The 24,788-nt window shown below is 45.7% G+C and overlaps 1 protein-coding gene across 1 annotated transcript; it reads right to left on the bottom strand.

Annotated features, from left to right (window-relative positions):
• Positions 1–1,134: 1,134 nt before the first annotated feature.
• On the bottom strand, positions 1,135–24,742 carry telo2 (TEL2, telomere maintenance 2, homolog (S. cerevisiae)). The gene is made up of 21 exons (XM_080206717.1): positions 24,536–24,742; positions 23,378–23,722; positions 22,728–23,005; positions 21,869–21,937; positions 17,487–17,634; positions 16,361–16,463; positions 16,002–16,070; positions 15,491–15,632; positions 15,112–15,248; positions 13,994–14,082; positions 12,963–13,082; positions 12,442–12,530; positions 9,885–9,976; positions 9,047–9,163; positions 8,296–8,367; positions 8,012–8,188; positions 7,451–7,542; positions 4,614–4,713; positions 4,342–4,406; positions 3,624–3,739; positions 1,135–3,089 (listed from the first exon to the last, which is right to left on the bottom strand). Exons 2-21 carry the CDS (start codon positions 23,719–23,721, stop codon positions 2,986–2,988), a joined length of 2,523 nt encoding a protein of 840 aa, XP_080062843.1. The 5' UTR covers position 23,722; positions 24,536–24,742; the 3' UTR covers positions 1,135–2,985.
• Positions 24,743–24,788: the final 46 nt, after the last annotated feature.

Genomic DNA, 24,788 nt, shown 5'->3' with positions numbered 1-24,788 from the left:
TCTTGTGTTGCTACCCCTTCCAAAACAGATGCAGTATGCTTGAAGGTGTTCATTATAACTGTTATCACTTTTCAGCCACCTTCAGCTCCTGCTACAGCTCAGGTCATTGCCAAAGATGAAGTTCCCCACTCACCTTTTAAACAGTGTTATTGATTGAATATCACTGTGGATTAGATACTGGCCATTACTTCTATGTAAGAAGTCTTACAACACCAGATTAAAGTCCAACAGGTTTATTTGGTAGCAAATGCCACTAGCTTTTGGAGCGCTTGCATGCGCGCCAAAAGCTAGTGGCATTTGCTACCAAATAAACCTGTTGGACTTTAAGCTGGTGTTGTAAGACTTCTTACTGTGTTTACCCCAGTCCAACACTGGCATCTCCACATCATTACTTCTATGACCAGGATTCAGACCAAGTTTATTGCTTGTATGGGTTTGTGTGAAATCTGGTTCACTCAGCTGCTGATGGCTGACAGCACAGTACACAGCAGCACATAATTTGATAAGGATAGAGGAAATGGTACTCTTTATCTAACCCTGTGCTATAGTTGCCCAGAGTTTGTTTGATGTGGACAACGTAGAGAGCTTTCATCTGTATCTAACCCCGCGCTGTACCTGCCTTTTGACTGTTTGACATTGGCACAAGATTATCTATGTGGAAAGGGTTCTTATCACCCTAGAAGCACAAAACTTTTTAAAGTCTCAGATTTCCCTCCATATTTTCCACTGATTGGTATTTGCAGCCTTTACAGCATTAGAGATAGAATAAAACATACACAGCTTCAGTTGCCAGGCAAGTGACAATTGAAGGTTCTGTGAGCCTCACGAGCCCTGACTGAAAGGTAATAGCTCTTGTAATAAATGGCTCCTGTAACTGGTGACACTGGATCCAAACAGCCTGAGCTCATGTTTCCTATTAATTGGAATACTGTCACCTTACCTTGAGAATTAACTGGAAGGGGGAAGAGATATTATTGACTTTATAATTCTTTACAACTGACAAGAACTGTTACTTTTGTAAAGATGGAAATAAATACTTTTGTTTCAGGAACACTCTGCTCATTGTTTCAAATGATGACGAGAAAGCGAAACCAACAGAAGAATGACATCCAGCTACTGTAACAAGTTTTATTCATCCAAAAACACAAGGAGCAACGTAGGATATAGAGAACACAGCTGGTGAACATGCCAACCAGTGACAGTCCTGGGCTGTGCTGATGCCAGTCAGGATGGGTGAAGCAGGGTGGGTGACTGGATTGGCCTCTGTACCATTGGGTTAAATATAAATGTCAAGTGTAGAACAGATCTGGGATTAGCTCTGAACTTCCTCACAACAGAACAACACTGAGCCACTCACTGTCTAAATTTACATATGAATGGACAGCTACAGGGCAGCCCAGCAAGTGATCTGCAGTTTCAATAGAGGTGGCAGATGGAGGAGGCAAAGGTAAAGACTGCAGAAGGACTAAGCCCACCAGTGAAAGAGGCAGTTACACAACTTTACTGGGGAGAGAGAGAGGGGGAGGGGAAAGAGAGAGAGAGAGAGAGAGAGAGAGAGAGAAAGAAAATGGGAACCTGCCACCCCTCATTGTCCTTTCCTAGCGTGGTAAAAAAATGAAAGTTGTGCGACAAAACTCAGGTTAGTGAGTGAGAAAAAAATAAAATTTATTCTGAAATTACACAAACTCTGTTAATCACAACAAGAAATATTTCCCTGAATCAAAGCAGATTGGACCTCGATGTGACTCAGGCTTAATCTGCTGCGAGAAGTGTTGGTGCTGGGAGATTTTCTGTCCAATTTTTCGGGCTCTGGCAACTGTACCTGTCTCCTGAGGGAGGAGTCACTAGTTTAGCACAGAAAGTGGAAGAAATCTGAGACTTCTGGACTGTACACAACTTGATAAATTCACTTTGGCCATAAAGACAGTCACATGGATAAAACGAACGAGTCATTAACAATCAGCAGAAGAAAAAGGCCTCAGATGAGTCTTACCCTCACAGCATTTGTTAACTTACAGATAGTCACTGTTGCAGTGGACTAAATATATGTTGTGTGGTGTTCATCGACACAAACAATGAAGTCACAGGTTCACTGTTATATCAGATATGCTACGATTTACTACAGTCTCTCTGGTTTGGACACGTTTCCCCACTTCTTGTTACTCAATCCCTGTCTGAAGTGCACATGTGGTCACTGGGGTCAGGAACAGCAATGACACACTTCCATGTTGAGCAGCATGGAAGACAGAAAGATACACATCCTAGTGAGAATCGGCAACTTCATCAAAGACAAATAAGGGGTACACCTAGGGCTCCAGGGAGACTGATTACAGATGACTGCATCTCTAGGTCAGTGCATGGACGTATTAGATGTGAGACTTCGAGGCCATGATCCACTTTTCCATTGAAACTTTTAGCACTGAGCCCCTTGAGTTAAGTACAGAATCCCTACAGTGCAGAAGGAGGCCATTCGGCCCACTGAGTCTGCACCAACCACAATCTCACCTAGGCCCCACTCCTATTATTCCACATATTTACCCTGCTAATCCCTAGGGTCAATTTAGCATGGCCAATTAACCTAGCTTGCACATCTCTGGAGTGTGGGAGGAAACCCATGCAGACATGTGGAGAGTGTGCAAACTCTATACAGACACTGACCTGAGGCTGGAATTGAACCCAGGTTCCTGGTGCCAAAAGGCAGCAATGCTAATGACTGTGCCACCCAACTGCTGTCAAACATGGGGGATAAAACATTATGGGTTCAGACTTCTCTCATCCATGTCAGTCTTAAAGGAAATCACTATTTGTATCTCCTCCTCCTGTCCCCCAGCTCCTGAATCTTGCAGTCCCTGCAATTGCTGGTGACGGTGTCCTGTCCAAGGCCAAACTCGGATGGTATCACACATCCCAGTTCATGATTACAAGGAAGTGTCCTTTGCAGATTACAGGAATATCAATGTATGAACCTCAGCCTGTGCTCGCCAATTATTCTGTGGAGAGACCAAGCTTCTTCTTGAAGTTTTCCAGTAACAGCAAGCTCTGCAAGGCTGACTTGCGACAACCTTCATCTGAATCATTCTCTGCAACATCTGGCGAGAGAGTAACATTTTACGGTTAGACTGCTGTATGCACTGGGAACTGGAGCACTCAGGGTACAATTATACCTCACATCCCAGGGGCAGTTTGGACTTTCTGCAATAGGCTGTAGCCAAAATTAGGGGTATGTCCCACAGTGGGATTCCAGCCACTGGTGCAACACCTAAGCTCAAAGCCCATTTCACTGGGGATCAATAAGGTAGCACTTAGCATGTTAGGCTTTCTATACTTCTCACCAGTTGGACCCCTTCAGATCTTTGATGAAAAGGAGCCAGGATCCTCTACTTTGTAATCAGCCCATATACCTGCAGAGGTATATTTAGATTATCCGCTCAAATTCCCACTCCCCAGAGCAACACTGTCTAGTGAATTACACAGCAATACTATTAGGGCAGTTCAACTTTAGGATATTGAGAAAACCCAGGTCGATACACAAAGCGGATGTGGCCTGGAACTGAGCCACATCCCTGAACAGGAAGGTTAGTGTCAAATTTGCTGCGTTACCCGGAACGGTGTTGAGGACTCACCTGCAAGCCAGGATCTCATTTCCAGGAGTTCATCTGGAACTTCAGTCAGGAGGATGTGGCTAGGAACACTCAGCAATACCGAGGAGACAGCAAATAGTGTACCCTGTCGCACATACCTGAGAGAATAACAAAAGAGGCCTGAGAATGGGCTACATACTCTCCCCAATACAGGCAATTAAGCAGACAGCTCACAGCACAAACCATCAAGCAGTGCTACAATGACCCAACTAACCTAGCCCACAGCAAAAACTGAACTCCCCAATTCTAGTTGAGGGTGTTCAAAGTAGCCTGCAGCTGGTGACATACAGACTGGAACTGGGAGATGCCCCTGGAGATGAACCAGACACCATCAACGGACACAAAACTACCCCCCCACCCCCCATCCCCTCACTGTTCCCTGAATTTTCACTGGGATCAAGCACCATTGATCTCAAAATTACAAAGTTCCATGAGCGAGTGATGTCAGCCAAGTGGCTGTCCTGATCTGATAACATTTGAATGGACGAGTGTTTGCCCTGAGTGGAATTGGGACTGCAGTGCCACCCATCATGTTGCTTGCACTCCTTGCCATTGCTCATACATGAACAGTTGAGAAGCAAGGTGAAGAAAATCAGCGCAACTGAATAGTGGCTGCAGCAGCAAAGCATCGACTGTCAAAACACATTAACGGGGAGAAAGGGTCAACACCAAGGTTATTGGCACTTGAGCAGTTACTTACGTGTCTGTGTGATACCGAACAGCCCAGGTGAAATCCAGCAGAGCTTTCCCCATGTGGATAGCGATCTAGGGGAGGGTAAACTCACAGGTTACTCACATAGCTGATGCTACATGACTCACATTAGTAAAAAGTCTCACACTAAGCACCAGTGCTTCGGTTTAAATGGCTGAAGAGCACCCCATGAATCCTGCATCAGGATCAGACCAGAAGTGTGCTCCACACTCACTCCTTGTCCCATACCACCCACTAGCATTCCCAGGTTCATCACTCACCGGGGCATTCACAGAAAAGTACATCAGAATCGCCAGTGTATGAATTAGACGTCCCATCACCAGAGGCTCTGCAGCCAGAAAGTCAAACGGTGTCTGTGGCCTGAAGGGGAATAAAGCAGTGGTCAGTGTGGTCTGGGAGGGGGAATTAAGCAGTGGCCAGTGGGATCTGGCAGGAATATTATATATTTAAGTAGTTGCATGATTGCTTTAAGAGCTGGTCACATGATTTGACAGTGATGTCACTGGGGGGTTTTCAGAGGCTTCTAGTTTTAGTTTATACTGTGTGCAGGCAACATCTCTTTCAATAAAACTGTTGTTTGTTATTTTGAATCAACTGAAGGTCTGAGACTTTCAGGGTCACAAAAAAAAAAGGGGACTGGTGCGAAACTGCCAGTCTTCATTGCAGGAAGTAATCTTGGCCAGCTCTGAGAAAGGTCGTTAGCTCTATTCTCTCTCCACAGTTACTGTCAGACCTGCTGAGATTTTCCGGCAGAAATCTGAATCTGTTTTTGTTTCAGATTCCAGCATCCGCAGTATTTTGCCTTTAACCTTGGCCTGTAAAAGGGTCCATGCAATCCTTGGGTTGACAAGAAGCTGAGTCTGAGTCTAACTGAGGCTGGGGCTGCTGTGGTGACTGTAGAGAAAACTCTGCTCAGTTTCATTGTCTGGGTGTCTATCTCTTCTCCTCCTCCACTTTGAGCCAAGATTTCTCTCAATCTCTGACTTGCTAACATTAATTACCCTGAAATGTTGCACGTTTCAGGCACTTGTGGAATTCAACTTGTTGTTGTGGGGAATCAAATCGAATTACCTGAGTGGGAGAGGGAACCATCAGTTCTTCATAACATGATTGATGAGTTTGGGATTGTGATAGGTGAGATAATCAATGAAAAAACGATTAACATAAATTCTTGTGAAGATTGTCACAAACATGTAATTATGATATTACAGATGTTAAAGACAGCTTCTTCCCTGTTGCCATCAGACTTTCGAATAGCCCTATCACATATTAAGCTGATATTTCTCTTCAACACTATTATCTGCAACCTATCCTTCCTGTCCTTCTCCCCTGTGCACTCTACGTACACTATGTTTTGTCTGTAACAGCTTGCAAGAAACAACACTGTTCACTATATCCCAATACATGTGACAATAATAAATAAAATCAATTCAATCTCTAAAATTGGCTACGAAGATTTAAAAAAAACCCCAGGGATGTCCATTGAATCTTCTAAAGGATATGAAAACCTCTTTTACCTCTGTTGGAACAGAAGAGTTCTTCAATGGACCTCAAAACAATTAACTTTTTGGTGAAATAATGACTCACTGAAAATTAATATAGCAATAATTTTAAAGTCTGGAGGAGAACTGCCATTTTGTGCACAGAATCGTCAGGAAGAACTTGAGAGATCATCGGTAGGGTTTGCTCTTTGCAACTGGAGTGATAGAGGAAGTTATTAAGAATTCAACTGCTGTTGTAGTGAAGGAATCCAGACAATTTCACAAGTTCCATAATCGAGGAACTGGCAAGGAACAAAAAATCTTTTGTCTTGCAAAACCTGCATGACCTGCTGAGTCCACCTGAAAAAGGCAAACCAGTCAACTGCAGAAGCCATCGCAGCTGCTGATTGAAGTTAAAATTTCAACTACTTCATTTTGAAAATTTTGGTAGGAAGAATGGTAGGAAGGACTATTACTTACGGGGCGAAAAACTGCAGCAGGCGATGGTGCAGAGGGACCTCGGGGTCCTTGTGCATGAGTCGCAAAAACCCAGCTTGCAGGTGCGGCAGGTGGTCAGGAAGGCGAATGGGATGCTGGCCTTCATAGCGAAGGGGATTGAATATAAAAGTAGGGAGGTCTTGCTGCAGCTGTATAGGGCATTGGTGAGGCCGCAACTGGAGTACTGTGTGCATTATTGGGCGCCGCACCTGCGCAAAGATATTTTGGCCTTGGAGGGAGTGCAGAGGAGGTTTACTAGGCTGATACCGGAGTTGAGGGGGTTGAGCTATGAGGAGAGGCTGAATAAACTGGGCTTGTACTCGTTAGAGTTTAGAAGAATGAGAGGAGATCTCATTGAGACGTATAAGATGATGAATGGGATGGATAGGATAGAGGTGGAAAGACTCTTCCCGCTCAAGAAAGACAATAGGACTAGGGGGCACAGCCTCAAGATAAAAGGGGGGCGGTTTAGAACGGAGTTGAGGAGGAACTTCTTCATTCAAAGGGTGGTGAATCTCTGGAATTCTCTGCCCGTTGAAGTGGTGGAGGCTGCCTCGCTAAATATTTTTAAGACGCGGGTTGATGGGTTTTTGATAGGAGAGGGGATTAAGGGTTATGGGGAGAGGGCGGGAAAGTGGAACTGAGCAGCGACAGATCAGCCATGATCTTATTGAATGGCGGGGCAGGCTCGAAGGGCTGGATGGCCTACTCCTGCTCCTATTTCTTATGTTCTTATGAAAAGAAGGAATTGGAGCACAAGCCTGCAGCAATATCTCACAGAGGCTGATTTGAAATCTCATCTTTAAATAACTTTTTTTCCCTTTATCTACTTCTAAATTTTTGTAAGAAGCCTCACAATACCCAGGTTAAAGTCCAACAGGTTTATTTAGAATCATGAGCTTCTGGAGCCGCTCGTCGTCAGGTGAGGGAAAGTTTAATTTTTGTATCTTTATTTTATTAAATAACTTTACCACTTTTGCTTAATTAACTTTCAGTTGTAGTTTTGTAATAAACTCAAATTAAAAGTGGGCTACATACATACACACAAGTTCTTAACTCAGGGACCATTTTGAGGAAACACTTTTGTGGTCGTGACAAGATTCACAAACAGATATTACCTGTCATAATTCCTGATTAGAGGGAAAAAGAAATGTCCAGCGACTGGGCTCAGCCTGTTGGGAACAGCCAAGGGTTCTGGTCTCGAAGTACCCTGACAAAAAGGATCAATCAAGTCATTAGTAAATGCAGCAGAGAGCTATTCACACTGTCCTATGAAGAGAATAAGAAGTCTCACAACACCAAGTTTATACCGGCATCTCTACGTCTATGAACAGGGGAGGAAAAAAAGAGGGAAAATGAGAGAAAGGAAGGAGAGGGGCAGTCAACAATCTGCTTTTGGCTTGAACAGACCACTGCCTGACCTTGTTCTGTGAATGTTTTACTGTTTCTGATTTCAGAAGCCCTGTCCCAAGCTTATCACATCCCATACAACAGCAAGCTCATCAACCTCTCCCAAGAGGCCCACAGCTAAATGCACCCAACCAGATAATCAGCAGACACTGCTCCTCATTCACCTCCTACTCTGACGCCACCACCCCACCCCCACATGCCCAGTCCAGCCCGGCTCCAGTCAGCCCAGCTCAACCCAAGCCAACCCTCCAGCCAGGCTCTGCTCTTACTTTGCTGAAGCGACGGGTCTTCTTTTCTAATCTTTCTTCAATGATTTTCTTCCACTGCTGACTGGGGGTGTGTGGATCAGAATATTCTTCCCTCAGGAGCTGAATGAAAGGGGTCTCCTTGGCTGCTCTCTGGCTGCTGTCAGGCTCGGATAATTCCTGCGCAGCCAGTGCTAAGACCTGGGCAAACATAAAGCACAGAGTTGGTGGAACCAGGACGAAGTTGCAGACAAGGTAGGAAATTACTTTGGAACAGTAACTGGTGAAGGAGGAAGATGAACACTCACTTCCAGGATGTCCAGACGTTGAGACAGACTGTAATTCACAGTGTAGAACTCGGAGGTGAGATACTCAGTGACCTGCAATATAGATAAAGAGGATGAAGCTGTCACTCCATACTGGGAATAGAATGCAGTCTATCTCTGGACACTCAGTCACTCTCGGAGTCTGGCTGCGAGTGAATGGGAGGCTGACAGGAAAGATGATGGATGCAGAATGAGAGGAAAGAGGGGATGGAGCTGAGAGAGCATGGCAGGCCCGAGGCCCAGAAGGACCACTGGACTCTGAAGCCTGTGGAGGGGGCATGCACGATAATGTCGAGGGCTGGGGTGGCTGGGAGGCAGTTAGGGAGAAGGGAGGTCTGGGAGGATGGAGCAGTTGGTGGAGCGTTCGAGGGGCAGTTGGCAGGGCAATGGGAGCAGGGTGGTTGAGGGGATGGGAAGCTGGGGCAATTGGGGAACAGGGTGGTCAGGATGGGAAATTTGTGGGGATGGAGAGATAGGTCAAGATAGTGGGAGGGACAAGACAATGAGTCAGGATGGTGGGGGGTTGGGTTGTGGGAACAGGGCAGTCGGGGGGAATGGGTGGTCTGGAGGTCAGGACAGTGGAAGGCAGGCAATGTTTTAGTTCAAGTAGGTTCCATGGAGAGACGAACGGTGGACAAGTGATGATATTACACATTCATTAACTGCTCAGAGTTATAGCTACCCCAGAATGAATAGATCATTCTGCTTCTTCAGCAGTTTCCTCTGTACTTACAGGAATGATATCAGTTACAGTGATTGCCACCAGCCCTCGCTGACGCAGCCCTGCAAACCCAGAGATGTTAAACTTGTCCTCAAGGTGCAGAAGTACCTGTGCATACTGCACACTGACCTGTGGAATAAAATAACAAGCTGCTTCAGCACCCCACCTCAGAAACCCAACAAATTAATCCCCCATCAGTTAAATCAGCGATCACACACAGAATATCCTCATACTATACAAAGAAACAAGGGATGGATGTTGACTAGGATACTGGATCATTTTTCAAATAGTGCTGGTTAACTCCCACATCAACCATCAATAAACGCAAACAGGACCACAGCTCAATTCACCCTCTGACAGCGTGGCGCTCCCCTGGTGCTGCCCCCCCAGCAGCACGGCCCTCCCCTGGTGCTGGTTCCCCCCTCTCCCACTGGCAGCACAGCCCTCCTCCAGTGCTGTCTTCCCACCAGCAGCACGGCCCTCCTCTGGTGCTGCCCTCCAACAGCGCGGCGCTGCCTCACGTACTGCATCTCTGACAGTGTGTTACTCCCTCAGTGCTGCCCTTCTGATAGTTGATACTCCATCGGTACTGCCCCTGAGTAGCACCCCTCCCAAGAGTGCAATGGTCCTTTCATACTCATGCTCTGACAGTACTGACCCTTGAAAAGTGCAATGGTTCTGTTTTGTGTTCAAGTCTCCAGAGTGAAGCTCAACCACAGACTTCTATACTAAGCTGTACACAAGTGAAAAGTACAATTCCTGAACATGACAACCAGAATCCTTCATTGACAATGCTGATAGCAAACATTTGTCATCACCCCCATTCTCTCCCTCCCTCCCTCTCGCTCACCTCTCTGCTTGCAGTTGGGTTTTTTCTAATCAAACTTTCCACAACATTCAAAGAGATTTCAATTCGCTCTGGGTCTGCAGATGTTGTCAGGACTGTAAAACAATCAGAAATCCAGAGATCAGTACGTAGGCAAAGTGAGGAAGGCCAACTATGACCATATTAGGCAGGAGGTAGGGAATGTAGACTGGGGGCGGCTGTTTGAGAGTAAATCTATATCCAATAGGAATCTTTTAAAAGTCAGCTGTTAACAATTCAGGACAATTATGTCCCTGTAAAATAAAGAATAAAGATGGCAGGACTTGGGAACCCCTAATGACAAGAGAGATTGTGAAATTAGTGACAAAGGACGAGGTATACAAAATATTTAGGAAATTGAAAATAAATAAGGCCTTTGAAGAATACAAAGATAGCAAGAAAGAGATAAACCGGAATTTAGAAAGGAAGAAAGGGGCCATGAAATGTCCTTGGCAGGCAGGACTAAGAAGAATCCCAAGGCTTTTTATGTGTATATAAAGGAGGAAAAGGGTAGCTAAGGAAAGGGTAGGTCCACGCAAGGACAATGGAGGGAATGTGAGTGGGACAATGGAGGGAATGTGAGTGTGGAGCCAGATGAGGTGGGTGAGGTCCTTAACGAGTTCTTTGCATCAGTATTCACAAAGGAGAATGGTGTGTATAAAAAGGAGGATGTTGACATTGTAGGACATGTTGAGATAAAAACAGGGGGAGGGTATTGGAGGTTTTGAAAAATGTTAAGGTGGACAAGTCTCCAGCACCAGACAGGATCTATCCCAGAATGCAGAGAGGTGAGGGAAAGAATTGCTGAAGCCTTGGCCAAAATCTTTGTATCCGCTTTAGCCATGGGCAAGGTATGAGAGGGCTGGAGAGTAGCTAACATTGTCTCATCTGCCTTTCTGAAACAGAGGAACAATCTGGGAAATTACAGGCCTGTGAGCCTTACGTCAGTGGTGGGAAAATTATGAGAGAAGATTCTTAGGCACAGGATATACTCACATGTAGAAGAGAATAGGCTTATTAGTGATAGGCAGCATGGTTTGGTGAAGGGGAGGTTGTGTCTCACAAACTTGATTGAGGAAGTGACAAGAAAAATTAACCAGGGCAGGACAGTGGATATTGTATACATGAACTTTAGTCACACCTTCAATAAGGTCCCTCATGACAGGCTGATACAGAAGGTGAAGTCATATGGGACACGAGCTGAGCTGGTAAAATCGATGCAAATGACTTCGGCATAGAAAGCAGAGGGTAGCAGCGGAAGGATACTTTTCTAACTGGAGGTCTGTAACAAGTGGTGTTCCACAAGTATCAGTGCTGGGGCCTCTGTTGTTTGCAATATATATATATATATATATATATATATATAAATAAATGATTTGGAGGAAAATGTAGGTAGTCAGATTAGTAAATTTGCAGGTGATACAAAAATTGGCGGCATAACAGATAGTGAGGAGGATTGTCAGAGAATACAGCAGGATGTAAATTGGCTGGAGATCTGGGCCAAAAGATGGCAGATGGAATTTAACCCGGACAAATGCAACGTGACGCAATTTGAAAGGTCTACTACAGAAGGAAAGTGTACAGTAATTGGTAGAACCCTTAGAAATATCAGCATACAGAGGAATCTAGGTGTGCAGATCCACACACCCCTGAAGATGGCAACTCAGGTGGTCAAGAAGGCTTATGGCCTTCAGTCAGGGTGCTGAGTATAGAAATTGGAAAATCATGTTGCAGCCGTATGAGACTTTGATTAGGTCACATTTGGAGTATTGTGTACAATTCTGGTCACCACACTACCAGCAGAATACTGATGCATTGGAGAGGGTGCAGAAGAGATTTACCAGGATGTTGCCTGGTTTGGAGGATACAGACTATGAAGAAACCTGGAACAAACTTGGATTGTTTTCATTGGAGTGTTGGAGGATGAGAGGGGACCTGACAGAGGTTTGCAAGCTGACAGGTTTGGGTAGAATGGCTAGTTGGAGTCTTTTCCCCAGGGTCAAAGAGTCAATTACCCTCACACTGACGAGTCATTCAGCCACTGCCACCTCTCACACTGACTAGTCACACAGTTTCCACCACCGCCGCCGCCCCCCCCCACAAAACAGGCTACCTCAGAGCTGCCACCGCTGCCACCACCACCACACACTGACTGGTCACTCAGCCCCACCTTCTCCCCCCAAAAATTACCAGTCGCTCAGCGCCTCCTCCCCAAACACACAGACTGGTCACTTAGCTCCCCCCCTTCACTGACTGGTCACTCAGTACCCCCTCCCCACCCTACACTAGTCGCTCAGCTCCCCCTTCCACACACTGACCAGTCATTTAGCCCCACTCCCCACACTGACTGCTCACTTAGTGCACTCCCCACACACATTGACTGGTCATTCAGCACCTTTCCCCCCCAGCACTGAATGGTCATTGCACACCCACCACCCCCTCCACACACTGATCAGTCACTCAGCACCCTCTCCCCCAAACTGGCCAGTTATTCACCTCACCCCCACACAATATGACACACAAAGACTAGGCATCAGGTTACCTTCCAGACAGTCACTAACGTAGACTGGGGCTTTACTCTTCTGCAGTTCAGTGTCCATTGACAGGTCATAGGGAGTCAATTCATCATCACTGTGAATAAAAAGACAAGGAGTGAAGGCTGGAGAGAAAGGGGAGCAGATATGAGTACAAGAGGAGTAAGAAAACGAGAGAGTGTGAGTGAAATTGAGAGCAAATGAGCCAGAAAGCACAAAGTGTGAAGAGAGAGAGACAGCAGACTAGGGAATGAGCTATGAAAAGGAAGGTCATGAGTTAGAGAGCACAGGGGACAAGAGGGAGAATTAGATAGAGAATACAGAGCAATGAGCGAGAGAGAGAGACCCATTCACCGTAAGGACAGTATTGGATTCATTTGGCACGTTACTCCTCCTGGGACATAGCCTGAGCTCCTGCTGTAAGGAGATCAGAGTGCCAGAGGAGGCCAGAATTGACTCCATTTTGCACATGTGCCTATTTCTTATTTTAATGGCTAAAACTGGAGAGGTGAAAACTAGATTTACAAACCTGTCAAGTTCGGACTCTGACTCTGTGTCCTGGATTCTCTGTTCTGGCTGTTTACTCTCTATTGGTTTCTGTCTGCTCTCAGCCAACTTCTGTTTGCTCTCCATCTGTGAACCTCCATCGCTAGAAATGGATGAAAATTCATTAAAGTCATGATAGCCTTGATTGTGGACAGTGAATTGAGTTCTTGCTTGTGAGGAGGATCAGGTGGAGACGGAATGATATAGCTACAGGAATGGGGAAGGAACCATGCAAATTTTCACCACAGGGTTCAAATATTGCCAATGAAAATAAGGGAGTGTAGAGCAACAAGCAAAATCTGGTATGGCTTTTTGTTTTTCATCGGTTTCCCTCTCATTCAACATTTCATACTCAGCATATTGAGCGGCACAGATGCTGTGGCTGGAATTTTACCTCTCCGTCCGCCATGGGAACCGGATTGGATGAGGGGTGGGAAGGTCCGTTGACCTCAGGTAGGATTTTACAGTTTCGGGATGCGGGAGGCTGTAAAATCCCACCCTGCATTTCAGACAATAGCAACTCAAACAACCAAATAACATGATGGCACAGTGGTTTGCACCACTGCCTCACACCTCGAGGGACCTGGGTTCGATTCTTGGCTTGGATCACTGTCTATGTGGAGTTCACATGTTCTTCCCATGTCTGCATGGGCTTCCTCTAAGTTCTCTAGTTTCCTCCCACACTCCAAAGATGTGCCGATTACGTGGATTGGCCATTCTAAACTGCCCTTTAGTGTTGGGGGAATAGCTTGGGTAAATGCATGGGGTTATGGAGAGTTGGGCCTGGGTGGGATTGTGGTTGGTGTAGACTCGATGGGCCGAATGGCCTCCTTCTGCACTGTAGGATTTTATGATTCTATAACCTCTTAATGCGCAGATGGATTCATCAGCACTCTGATGCAAGGTTACACAACTGAAAGTTTTTTCTGGAGATGCTATATATGCTGTATATTCCAGTACTTGGGTTTGTAGTTTACAGGGCGAGTCCATTTCAAATATTGAATGTTAATGTACCTGTGCTGCTGGGGAGGAGCCTCCCAGCTGGACAGTGGCCTCGGAGTGGACAGTGACTGGAGTTCCCTTAATTCATCGTCTTCCGCATACTGAAGGACCATAGAATAAAAACATTACATCAATAACTGTACCACTTTGGTTAGAAACAAGGGTAGTGTGAGGATCAGAGAATCAAATCAACATTCATGCTGGTGTTGAGTGACTCAGAGGTTGAGTAATAAGATCAGTAGCCATTGCATGCATTTGCAACTAAACAACCTCTCCAAATCTGTGAACTTCTGATTAAGACTTGATTAATAGAAAGAGAATGCCATGGAACCTCTCTCAATGATGCAAGCTTTGGAGAACAGTCTTACCTTGCTGTTTTTCACTGTAATGTTTCCCATTAATTTCTTACCATACTATTCCCATTATCTCATCCCTTAGCCTTGGGTACGGCCTTGAGTTCCGCCTTATCTCCTCTTTGTCCTGTTCAGAAATGAATTCTTGTGAAAGCTGTTATTGTTGCAGCTGCTGGACTAGCCACCTCTGGAAGCATCCTCGGCCAGGTCTCCCATCATGTCAATAGTATTGGCTAAATTTCCTATCATGCCTAGAAAGAGCACTCGCTATGTTTGTCTATCCCGAAGCTATTAACGCGTGTTTTAATATCAATTTTATTGTGTGTACATTTCAGTAATCCCACTTCATACGTAATGAGCTGTCCACTCTCTAACCAATTAACCCTGTAACCTCTCTAACCGTGTAACAAACCAGGATCAATTCTTAAATGTACAGAGCTCACTGATCCCATTCTAGTCTCAGTGATGCAGGGAAAGGTTCCACTAGCCGTATGAAGTTTGTCTGTCAGCTGCTGGGTCAGATGGTCACAAGTTCAAGTCACTCTTCAGGGTTAGTGTTTATAATCTAGGCAAACTTTTCACTGCTGCACTGTAAGGGGTGCTGGCTCTCTGATGATACGTTAGGTGAGGCAGATAAGTAAAAAGTAAAAGACTGGTTTCAAATCTGTTGTGTTGCAACATTATGGGGATAGTGCATTAAAATGCCCATCCTTGCAGAATTACAGGATCTCTGCACACTGGGCCTGTGCTCCCCACTCTCAGCTCTGTCAGACCTACCTGAAACTTGAGCTTATGATCCCCGGAATTCAACCTTGCGCTAAGGCATTCTGCAACAACCATCCCTAGCTGGCGAACACGGGCTATGTTACTGTCCAGGTGACACTCCATCCCAGCCATCATCCCAGACAATAGCTCTGCAAACACAAGACACCAGACAACATTCATGACTACATCTATCAACTCCATCATGTTAGCCTTCTCTCTCCTGTCAACTCCACCACATCACAACTCCCACAATCCAAACACCATCTTAAAGCCGCCCCTTCATTTAACAATCTGACCATCTTGATCTCCCACTTACATCACAAAACTCATCGTCTCACCTCAGCCTCACAAACACAATAACCTGTTTAAGTGTGTATACACTAACACTAACCTGCTTTGTGTTCCTGTATCTGCAGGTCAGTGAGTTGTGCAAGGCTGATGACGATGGCCTTGCTAATGTAAAGCTGCTGTTCTATGGAGGTGTGTCTCAGAGCACTGCTGTTACCCCAGGTCTCCAATAGCTTCTTCAGCACCTGGCAAAGACACACAAACTTAGAATCTGTTATAGCTTACAGTGGTCCCACAAGCAGATTTCCACTCTCACTCTTCATCCTGATCAGTCAGGAGAGAGCAAGTAGAAAGCCCAAGGGCAGCTTGTTGTGCAGTTCCAATGCTTTATTAAAATGTTAAGGCTCAGGGGTTACTATTCCGGCTCCAGAATGTTCAAACACACTCCGACCCTCAAATTGCTGCCGTGAACACAAAGACACACACCCCCTCTCCCCCTGCAATCAAGAGAGAGCATTACCAACCTGCCTCCTTGAGAGTCTCCATGTTTCTTGAGACATTGCAAACCCATCAATTGCTCAGAGATGCTGTGACACCCCCTTGTACCCACTCACCTCAACCAATAAGCAGCCCCGAGATTTTTCACCGGCCAGATACCCCAGCAAGCTTTGTAGCACAGAGTTCTGCACCAATCAGAAAGACAATATCAGACAGGCTGAAATAATAATCAGGACCATTTCACCCCAAAAACCACCCCTCCTGCCCTTACCCCAACCATCCCCAATGCCTTCAACATGGCTCCCTCCCTAACAGCCTCCACATCCCTCAACATCCTAATGCAATGTGTCATGGTGTGGGTATATGAAGTTTAAATCCTTGCTTCCAAAGTTGGCTGATCTGTTACCTTGACCAGGTCCCCTCCTCCCACACACCTTGTTCTAATCTTCCCTCACTCCCCTATGTCTGCACACACCTTGTGTTGATACTGCAAGAGCAGGAATTTGTGTGTTAGGACAAACTCAGCCTTCTTGTTCTTCAGCACGATGCTGCCCAATAACCTCGACAACACTTCAGGCCTGTCAGAGAAAGGGCAAAGTTTTAAACAAGTTATTCGTGTGCAACCTCTTTAAACAGTAATTAGTGGCTAATGTCATGGCATCATTTACTTGCAACTAAGGAGAAAGGCAGGACTTTGGTTCAACATCTCATCCAAAAATTTCCAACAATGCAGTACGCTCTCAATACTGACCCTCTGACAGTATGTGGTGCCTCTCAATTCTGACCTTCCAACAGTGCCGTGCCCCCTCAATACTGACCCTTGGACTGTGCAGTGCCCCCTCAATACTGATCCTTGGACTGTGCGGTGCTCCCTCAATACTGGCCCTCCAACAGTGTATGGTGCCTGCTTAATTTCTGACCATCCAACAGTGCAGTGCCCCCTCAATACTGACCCCCTGAATTGCGATGCTCCCTCTATAATCAGCCCTCCAACAGTGCATTGCTCCCTCAATACTGATCCTATTAAGGCGCTTCCTTAATACTGATCCTCTGACAACATGGCATTCTTCAATACCAACTCTCCAAGTGTGGTGCTTTCTTAACAGTGATCGTCTATGAGGCGCTTCCTCAGCACTGACCCTTCAATAGTGCAATGTTCCTCAACACTGACATTCTGACAGCAGAGCACTACCTCAATTCTGACCCTCGACAGTCCAGCACTCCCTCAATACTGGCCCTCCAAAAGTGTGGTGTTCCCCCAATAATGCCCCACTAACAGTCTGGTGCTCCCTGAATACTGTCCCACTGACAATCTAGTGCTACTTCAGTGTTGTCCCTCACGAATGCTTGGCTCCCTAAGCATTGCACCACTAAGTGCAGCACTCTCTCTGTATTGCGGTGAGAATTTCAGGCAGTTTTGTTCTCAGTTGTCTCGTTTGGGGCTTGAACCCATAACTTCAGACCCAATAACAAGAGCATTGCCACTGAGCCATGGCTGGCAGCTGGTTCTAAGCAAACTGCTTGCAGTCTGTGTGTGTTCAGGCTGAGAAAGCCAGTCCAGCTGCTGTCTGCACTCACAATGTTCTGAAGTTCACACTTACCCTGCTGCTAACCGAACCAGACCAGAAACCACATTCTCCATCCAACGTTCCGGCACATTCTCCACTAATCGCCAACTGATTCGTTGCCAAATGCCATCCGATTGGGTAAGAACAGTGAGTCTTGGCACCAATACTTGCAAAACTGCATCTGAGGAAACGTGAGCCAGAGTCAGATAACAACAGTGCAGAACAAACTGGATGGGCCAAGTGGTCTGTGTTAACTTGTGGTAGAGTTTTGTAATTACACACTTTTGATATAGATAGCATTGGGGCTGTTGCAATTACCCTTACTGAACACTTCAAATGTTCTTTTCTCCATCTGGTGGAAAGAGTGGTCAAAAAAGAGTGGTCAAGCATGTGGAGTACTTTCTTTTATTGGGAGAGGTATTGAATACAGGGATGAAATGATGGAACTGTATAAAACACTGGTTAGGCCAAAGCTGGAGTTCTGTGTACAGTTCTGGTCACCGCATTACACGAAGGACATAATTGCTTTGGAGAGAGTACAGAGAAGATTTACAAGAATGTTGCCAGGGCTTGAAAATTGCAGCTATGAGGGGAGATTGGATTGGCTAGAGTTGTCTTCATTAGAACAAAGGAGGCTAAAGGTGACCTAACTGAGGTGGACAAAATTATGAGCGGTATACACAGGGTGGACAGCAAAGTCGTGTTTCCCCTAGCTGAGGGGTCAATTACCAGCAGGCATAGATCCAAGGTCATTGGTAGGACTAGAGGGGGCACGAGAAAAACTTTCACTCTCAGCGTGGCAGGTGTCTGGAATTCACTGCCTAAGATGGTGCCTAAGGCTGAAATGCTCAACTCATTTTAAAGGTACCTGGATCTGCATCTGAATTATTGAAAAATGCAAGTCCACATGCAGGTGTTGGAAAATGGGAATGAGTGGCTAATTTCTTTTTTCTATTTTTTAATCTAGTGCAGAAACAATCAGCTGAACAGTCTCTTTCTGCACTGTAACTTTTTATGGTTCTACATAGGAAAACATCTTTAAGTGATAGAAATCCAGATTTCCATTACTGTGTGTGGAAATAACCTTCCTGATTTCATTCCTCAGCAGCCTGCAATAATTTTAAGAATATTATGCCTTGCAATTCTGGACTCCCACACCACAGGAAAGTTTCTCTCTTTCTGCCCCATTGAACCCCTTTGTCATTTTATAGAACTAAATAAAGATCAGCCTCTAAATATTCTATACTTCAGGCTCTAATTAGCAACTAATATTCTTTTCTTTAGAAACTTTTCTCTCGATCCCGGGCCCTTTAACCTGTTTAGTTCAAATAACCACATGAACTAAAACCAAAAGAGAAAATGCTCTTTTTGTCAGTTCTTTTCTCTCCTTATGGATGCTGCCAGACTCTGAGATTTTGTGGCATTTTCCCTTTTGGCTTCAGATTCCAGCATCCGCAGTAATTTGCTTTTACATAAGAACATAAGAAATAGGAGCAGGAGTAGGCCATCTGGCCCTTCGAGCCTGCCCCGCCATTCAATAAGATCATGGCTGATCTGTCGTGGCTCAGTTCCACTTTCCCGTCCTCTCCCCATAACCCTTAATCCCCTCTCTTATCAAAAACCCATCAACCCACTTCTTGAAAATATTTAGCGAGGCAGCCTCCACCACTTCAATGGGTAGAGAATTCCAGAGATTCACCACCCTTTGAGTGAAGAAGTTCCTCCTCAACTCCGTTCTAAAACGCCCCCCCTTTATCTTGAGGCTGTGCCCCCTAGTCCTACTGTCTTTTTTGAGCGGGAAGAGTCTCTCCACCTCTATCCTATCCATCCCATTCATCATCTTATACGTCTCAATGAGATCTCCTCTCATTCTTCTAAACTCTAACGAGTACAAGCCTAGTTTATTCAGCCTCTCCTCATAGCTCAACCCCCTCAACTCCGGTATCAGCCTAGTAAACCTCCTCTGCACTCCCTCCAAGGCCAAAATATCTTTGCGCAGGTGCGGCGCCCAAAACTGCACACAGTACTCCAGCTGCGGCCTCACCAATGCCCTATACAGCTGCAGCAAGACCTCCCTACTTTTATATTCAATCCCCTTCGCTATGAAGGCCAGCATCCCATTCGCCTTCCTGACCACCTGCTGCACCTGCAAGCTGGGTTTTTGCGACTCATGCACAAGGACCCTGAGGTCCCTCTGCACCGTCGCCTGCTGCAGTTTTTCGCCCCGTAAGTAATAGTCCTTCCTACCATTCTTCCTACCAAAGTGGACCACCTCACACTTGCCAACATTAAATTCCATTTGCCATTTCCTGGCCCATTCGCCCAGCCTATCTAGATCCTTCTGCAGACTCTCCACACCCTCCGCACAATTTGCCGTTCCCCCAATCTTGGTGTCATCAGCAAATTTTGACACCCTGCACTCGGTTCCCTCCTCCAGATCATCTATATAAATGGTAAAAAGCTGAGGCCCCAGCACCGACCCCTGGGGCACTCCGCTAGTCACCATCCGCCAATCCGAATAGCACCCGTTGACCCCCACTCTCTGCCTCCTATTTGACAACCAATCCTCTATCCACGCTAACACCCTACCCCCAACTCCAAGTCCCCGACCTTCTGCAATAACCTCTTATGAGGTACTTTGTCAAACGCCTTCTGAAAATCCAGAAAGACCACATCCACCGGCTCTCCTCTATCCACCGCCCTAGACACATCCTCATAGAACTCCAGTAAATTTGTCAGACACGACTTCCCTTTAATGAAACCGTGCTGCGTCCGCTCTATCAAGCAATTGCCTTCAAGATGCCTCGCAATTTCCTCCTTAATGACAGATTCTAACATTTTACCTACCACAGACGTTAAACTAACCGGCCTATAATTCCCTGCCTTTTGCCTGGCACCCTTCTTAAACAACGGCGTAACATTAGCCGTTTTCCAATCTTCCGGCACTTCCCCGGAATCGAGCGACGTCTGGAAAATAACCACCAATGCATCCACTATAACCTCCGCCATTTCTTTCAGAACCCTCGGATGCATTCCATCCGGTCCTGGGGACTTGTCCACAATCAGCCCCTCCAGTCTGTCGAGCACCGCCTCTCTAGTAACAGTAATGTCATTAAGACCCTCCAAGTCCTACCACCTTTCCATCGCTAACACCCGGCAAATTATTCACGTCCTCCTCCGTGAAGACAGAAACAAAAAAGTTATTCAATACTTTAGCCATATCTCCATCCCCTACCACTAGGTCCCCTTTCTCATCCTCTAAAGGACCAACGTTCACCCTAGCCAGCCTCTTCCTTTTTATATATTTATAAAAACTCTTGCTATCCTTTTTTATATTAAGCGCTAGCCCAGCTTCATAGTTTCTCCTACCCTCCTTTATCAACTTCTTTGTCAATCTTTGTTGACATTTAAACCTCTCCCAATCCTCTTCTCGCCCACTACTCTTAGCTACTCTAAATTCCTCCGTTTTTAATTTAACACTTTCCTTCACCTCCTTCGTTATCCACGGCTTATTACCTCTCCTCCTACAGTCCTTTTTGACCATCGGAATAAATTTCTGCTGAGCACCAAGAAAGATCTCCCTAAAGATCCTCCACTGCTCCTCAGCAGACCCTCCCTCCAACGCACTCCCCCAGTCCACATTCGCCAATTCTTCTCTCATCCTACCGTACTCCCCTCTATTCAAACAAAGGACGCGTGTCCGGGAACCCACTTTCTCCTCCTCCATCTGCACCAGAAACTCCACCATACAATGATCACTCTCTCCAAGAGGATCGTTCACCACAAGGTCCCTAATTCTACCCGCCTCATTACATAGCACCAGAATGTTTTAACCACATGAACCAAATTTAATTCTTTCATTATTTTAAAGACCACAATCAAATCTTAGAGCAGACTCTTTCCAAGAAGCATAGGGCCAACTGCCTTAATCCATCGTGATACTGGATAGTGGTTAAATCAGGGATTGATCTAATGTTCAACCCAGAGCTTCTTAAAAATGCTGCAACTTGAAAGCTCTCACTGACAACTGTGCTCTGAGAATATTGTTAGGGGCAACTGTCCAGAGTAGTTTGCATCTCTACCTCTAGTCTCTGTTACTCTCTCAAAAGCTGTAGCTGTTTCCGGGCTACAGTATCCAGGACAGACTTTAGCCTTCCAGCACTGTGCCCTTTTATAAATAGCACTATTTGATTGTGAAAGGTGTCACAGCTAAGAGCAATCCTATCTTCAATGGATAGTCATCCACTTTTTACCAGGGGATACAAATAACCAGTCACAAACAAGCAGAAACACAGGAGCAGGTGCAGGCCATTCAGCCCCTCGAGTCTGCTCTGCCACATAAACTTTGGCTGACTCAGGGGTTATGTTGTGACAAATTATGCTGAGAAGTTGAGCCTGGTGTGATGCTCACTTACCAGTGTGGCCCTGTATGCAGACTTTCCCCAGCAGCTGAGACACAAAGGAGAGAGAACAGTCCATCCCACCTGTGACAGAATGCAACAAAGTCAATAACTTAATTATTTAGCCCCTCGCCCCTCATAATAGACCAAAACCAATGGGCTTTGAAATTGCACCAAATTCTTCCAACTCCCAACGTTGTCAGTGCACCCTCTCTAAGCTGAGAACCTTCTCTCCCACTACACTTGGGAAGATAGAGAGAGCAAAATTTATCAGTACATACTGACTGCAGTCTTAAACCTCATCCTATCTGGTATGCTTTAACAAGCTCAGAAGGGCTTGGTGGCCCACACTCTCACCTCTTGAGTCAAATGGTTTTGGATTCAAGTCCCATTCCAGAGATCAATATTCCCAATGCAGTACTGGGGGAGCACTGCACTTCACAGATGCTACCTTTTGGCTGAGGCACTAAATGGAGGGCCCACCTGCCATCTCAGGTGAATGCAGAAGAAAAGCTGGGGAGTTTCTCTATATAGCCCAGGCCAATATTCCTCCCTCAGTCAACATCACCAGAAAGACAGATTAATGATTTGTAGGATTAAAAATGAATCAATAACAGTGACAGTATCAAGTCAGGGTGGCGTGTGACTGGGAAGGGAACATGCAGGTGATGGCCTTCCCATGAATTTCCTACCCTTGTCCTTGGAGGTCAAGGGTTTGAAAGATGCACCTTGGCGAACTGCCACAGTGCAGCTTATAAACGTACACCCTGTTGCATTGGGAGTGGATGTTTAAGGCGGTGGATGGGGTGTCAGTGAAGCTATAGTTGTGAAAGATGGTTTAAGTTCCATTACATCACACCTTGGCTATTCTCACCTTTCAGTCGCTCACAGGTTCTCTCCAAGACAGAGAGCATCTCTCGTCCCAACAGTGGGTAGTAGTTCTTGGGGTAGAACATCTCCCGGTTGTTATTCTCCAGTTTGTTTGCCATGTGATCTGGTAATGCAGAGATTTTGTTCAGCAACGTCTCTTGCAGACTGGCCACGTGCGGTGAGGAGTGTTCAAGACAAACCTCCCAGATCAGCTGAGCCATTTGACCCTTCTGCAGGAACTGCTCCAGAATCTGCACACATCTCTCCTGTCGTGCACTTGGGCTGTGACACAAGACCATATTGCAGCAGAATCAAAACATGGATCTGATCCCAGTCCCCATCCCACACTACACAGCCCATCCAACAAAGGACAGCGTGACAGAAGTTTCCAGAGTGCTCCCTGGGAAGCACGTAAATATTGAGGAGGAGCCCCATGTATGTGTTTAGGTATGTACGTGTTCAAGAAGACGCTGAGGGTATGTCAATATTCATAACACATCCTAATAATGCTGTGCAGACACTGGCCACATTTGTGTGCAGTGATATGTGTTTTTTTTCACAATAAGAGGATTTATTACAGCCACCATTGCCAGTGACACTACTGCACAGAATAAATATTTCACTACAGAGTGTCCACCATGTTGATGAGGTTACCTGGCAGCACTGATGGCGTCCAGCAGCACCAGGTACGCTTGATGAGGTGGGCCATTCAGAAAGAAGTCATCCAATAATTCTTTTTCCTGGTCAACAGGCAACAAAAGCAGCCAATCAGCACTGAGATTATTGGCCAGGGCCTGCAGGAAGTGGAAGTAGTGTGTGTTTACAAATTCTTTGCTCTTTGGTGAAAGTTCAGCACATTCCAGTCCTTCTAGGTACTCTTTCATAGTCTGTAAACAGCGTGTGATTTCTGCACTGTTCCTGGAGGAAGACAGGGTAATGACTGTTTGTTTGACAAGGCAACGGACTTCAAGAATTTCGGGGTCCATATCTGTGAGCATCCTGGGAAATGCAGATACACACATGGAAAAAAGTTACAAATTTAAACAAATTCCTCAAATATTGTCCCCAATTCCCAGAATATGCAGTTTACATTTATAAACAACAAATTTAAAGCCACAAAAAAGCCACTACATCTCTACAAGTAGGGGGTGTAGCAGCATAGTGTATGTTATTAGACTGAGGCCGAGACTAATTTCCATGGCAGCTGCAAAATTAAATTCAGTTAACTAAATAAATTTGGAAGAAAAAACTACTCATAGCAACAGTGAAAATGAAACTACCAGATTGTTGTAACAGTAAAGGAATGGAAATCTTTTTACCTGCTTTCGCATACATGACTCTTAACTACCCTATGAAATAACCTAGCAAGTAACTCAAATATATTCAAGAAAACAGCCCAAGAGAAATTTGGGATGGGCACTAGGTCCTCCCTTGCCAGCCACACTCACAGCTCATTAATTAAAAAAAAAATCAAGCCTGAGATTTGAATCCCAGTTCGTGCTTGGTTTGCCAATGACAGTCAGGGTGGATTTAGCTGACAGAGGGATTGGAGGATAATCCAGGTCTTCCTCTCCTATTTGCTCTAGTATCTGTACATAGTTGCTGGATGAGGATCATTCCAAACTGTAGGACTCTCACCGTCTGGATCACCAAGTCCAGTCAAATATCAGAGGTGAGCGAGCAGGAAAGCCTCGAGCAGACAAACAAGTGAATTATAACTGTGACGCATTAACAACATGAGACAGAAAAATACCTCAGCACCTCTGACACAGCCCAGGCCTGTCAACCCAACTACTGCTGAAACAGACTTACCTAAAACCTCCCAAAGATTCACCGCGTCAGAGCAGCCAAATTTACCCAGGCCGTCGCTCTGGGTCTCGAACCCACGTCGCAAGCTGGAACTGAAGACATTTTGTCTACTTCATTTATTGCTGAGGAAGAGACCCGGTTTGTTCCGAATCTACCAGTTAAAACCTCATAACCTCTTTCACTGTTGGCGCGTTCCCAACGCCATCTTGATGTAGGCGACCGGAAGTGCAGCACGAGCGCCGCCTCAGTCCCGCAT

Source organism: Carcharhinus amblyrhynchos, chromosome 18 (assembly GCF_965287045.1).
Source record: "Carcharhinus amblyrhynchos chromosome 18, sCarAmb.v2.hapA, whole genome shotgun sequence".
In the NCBI taxonomy this organism is placed as follows: Eukaryota; Metazoa; Chordata; class Chondrichthyes; order Carcharhiniformes; family Carcharhinidae; genus Carcharhinus; species Carcharhinus amblyrhynchos.
Note: the sequence above shows the minus strand (reverse complement) of the source record. Positions and strands in the feature narration are given on the sequence as shown.

Bases quoted from the DNA above. Each gene is read 5' to 3' on its own strand.
- telo2 (XM_080206717.1), bottom strand. From the start codon at position 23,721: ATGCTCACAGATATGGACCCCGAAATTCTTGAAGTCCGTTGCCTTGTC. The intron at 21,938-22,727 runs GTGAGAATAGCC...ATTCTGTCACAG, and splicing joins AACCTGTGAGCGACTGAAAG to GTGGGATGGACTGTTCTCTC. The intron at 17,635-21,868 runs GTAAGTGAGCAT...ACGTTTCCTCAG, and splicing joins CTGCATACAGGGCCACACTG to ATGCAGTTTTGCAAGTATTG.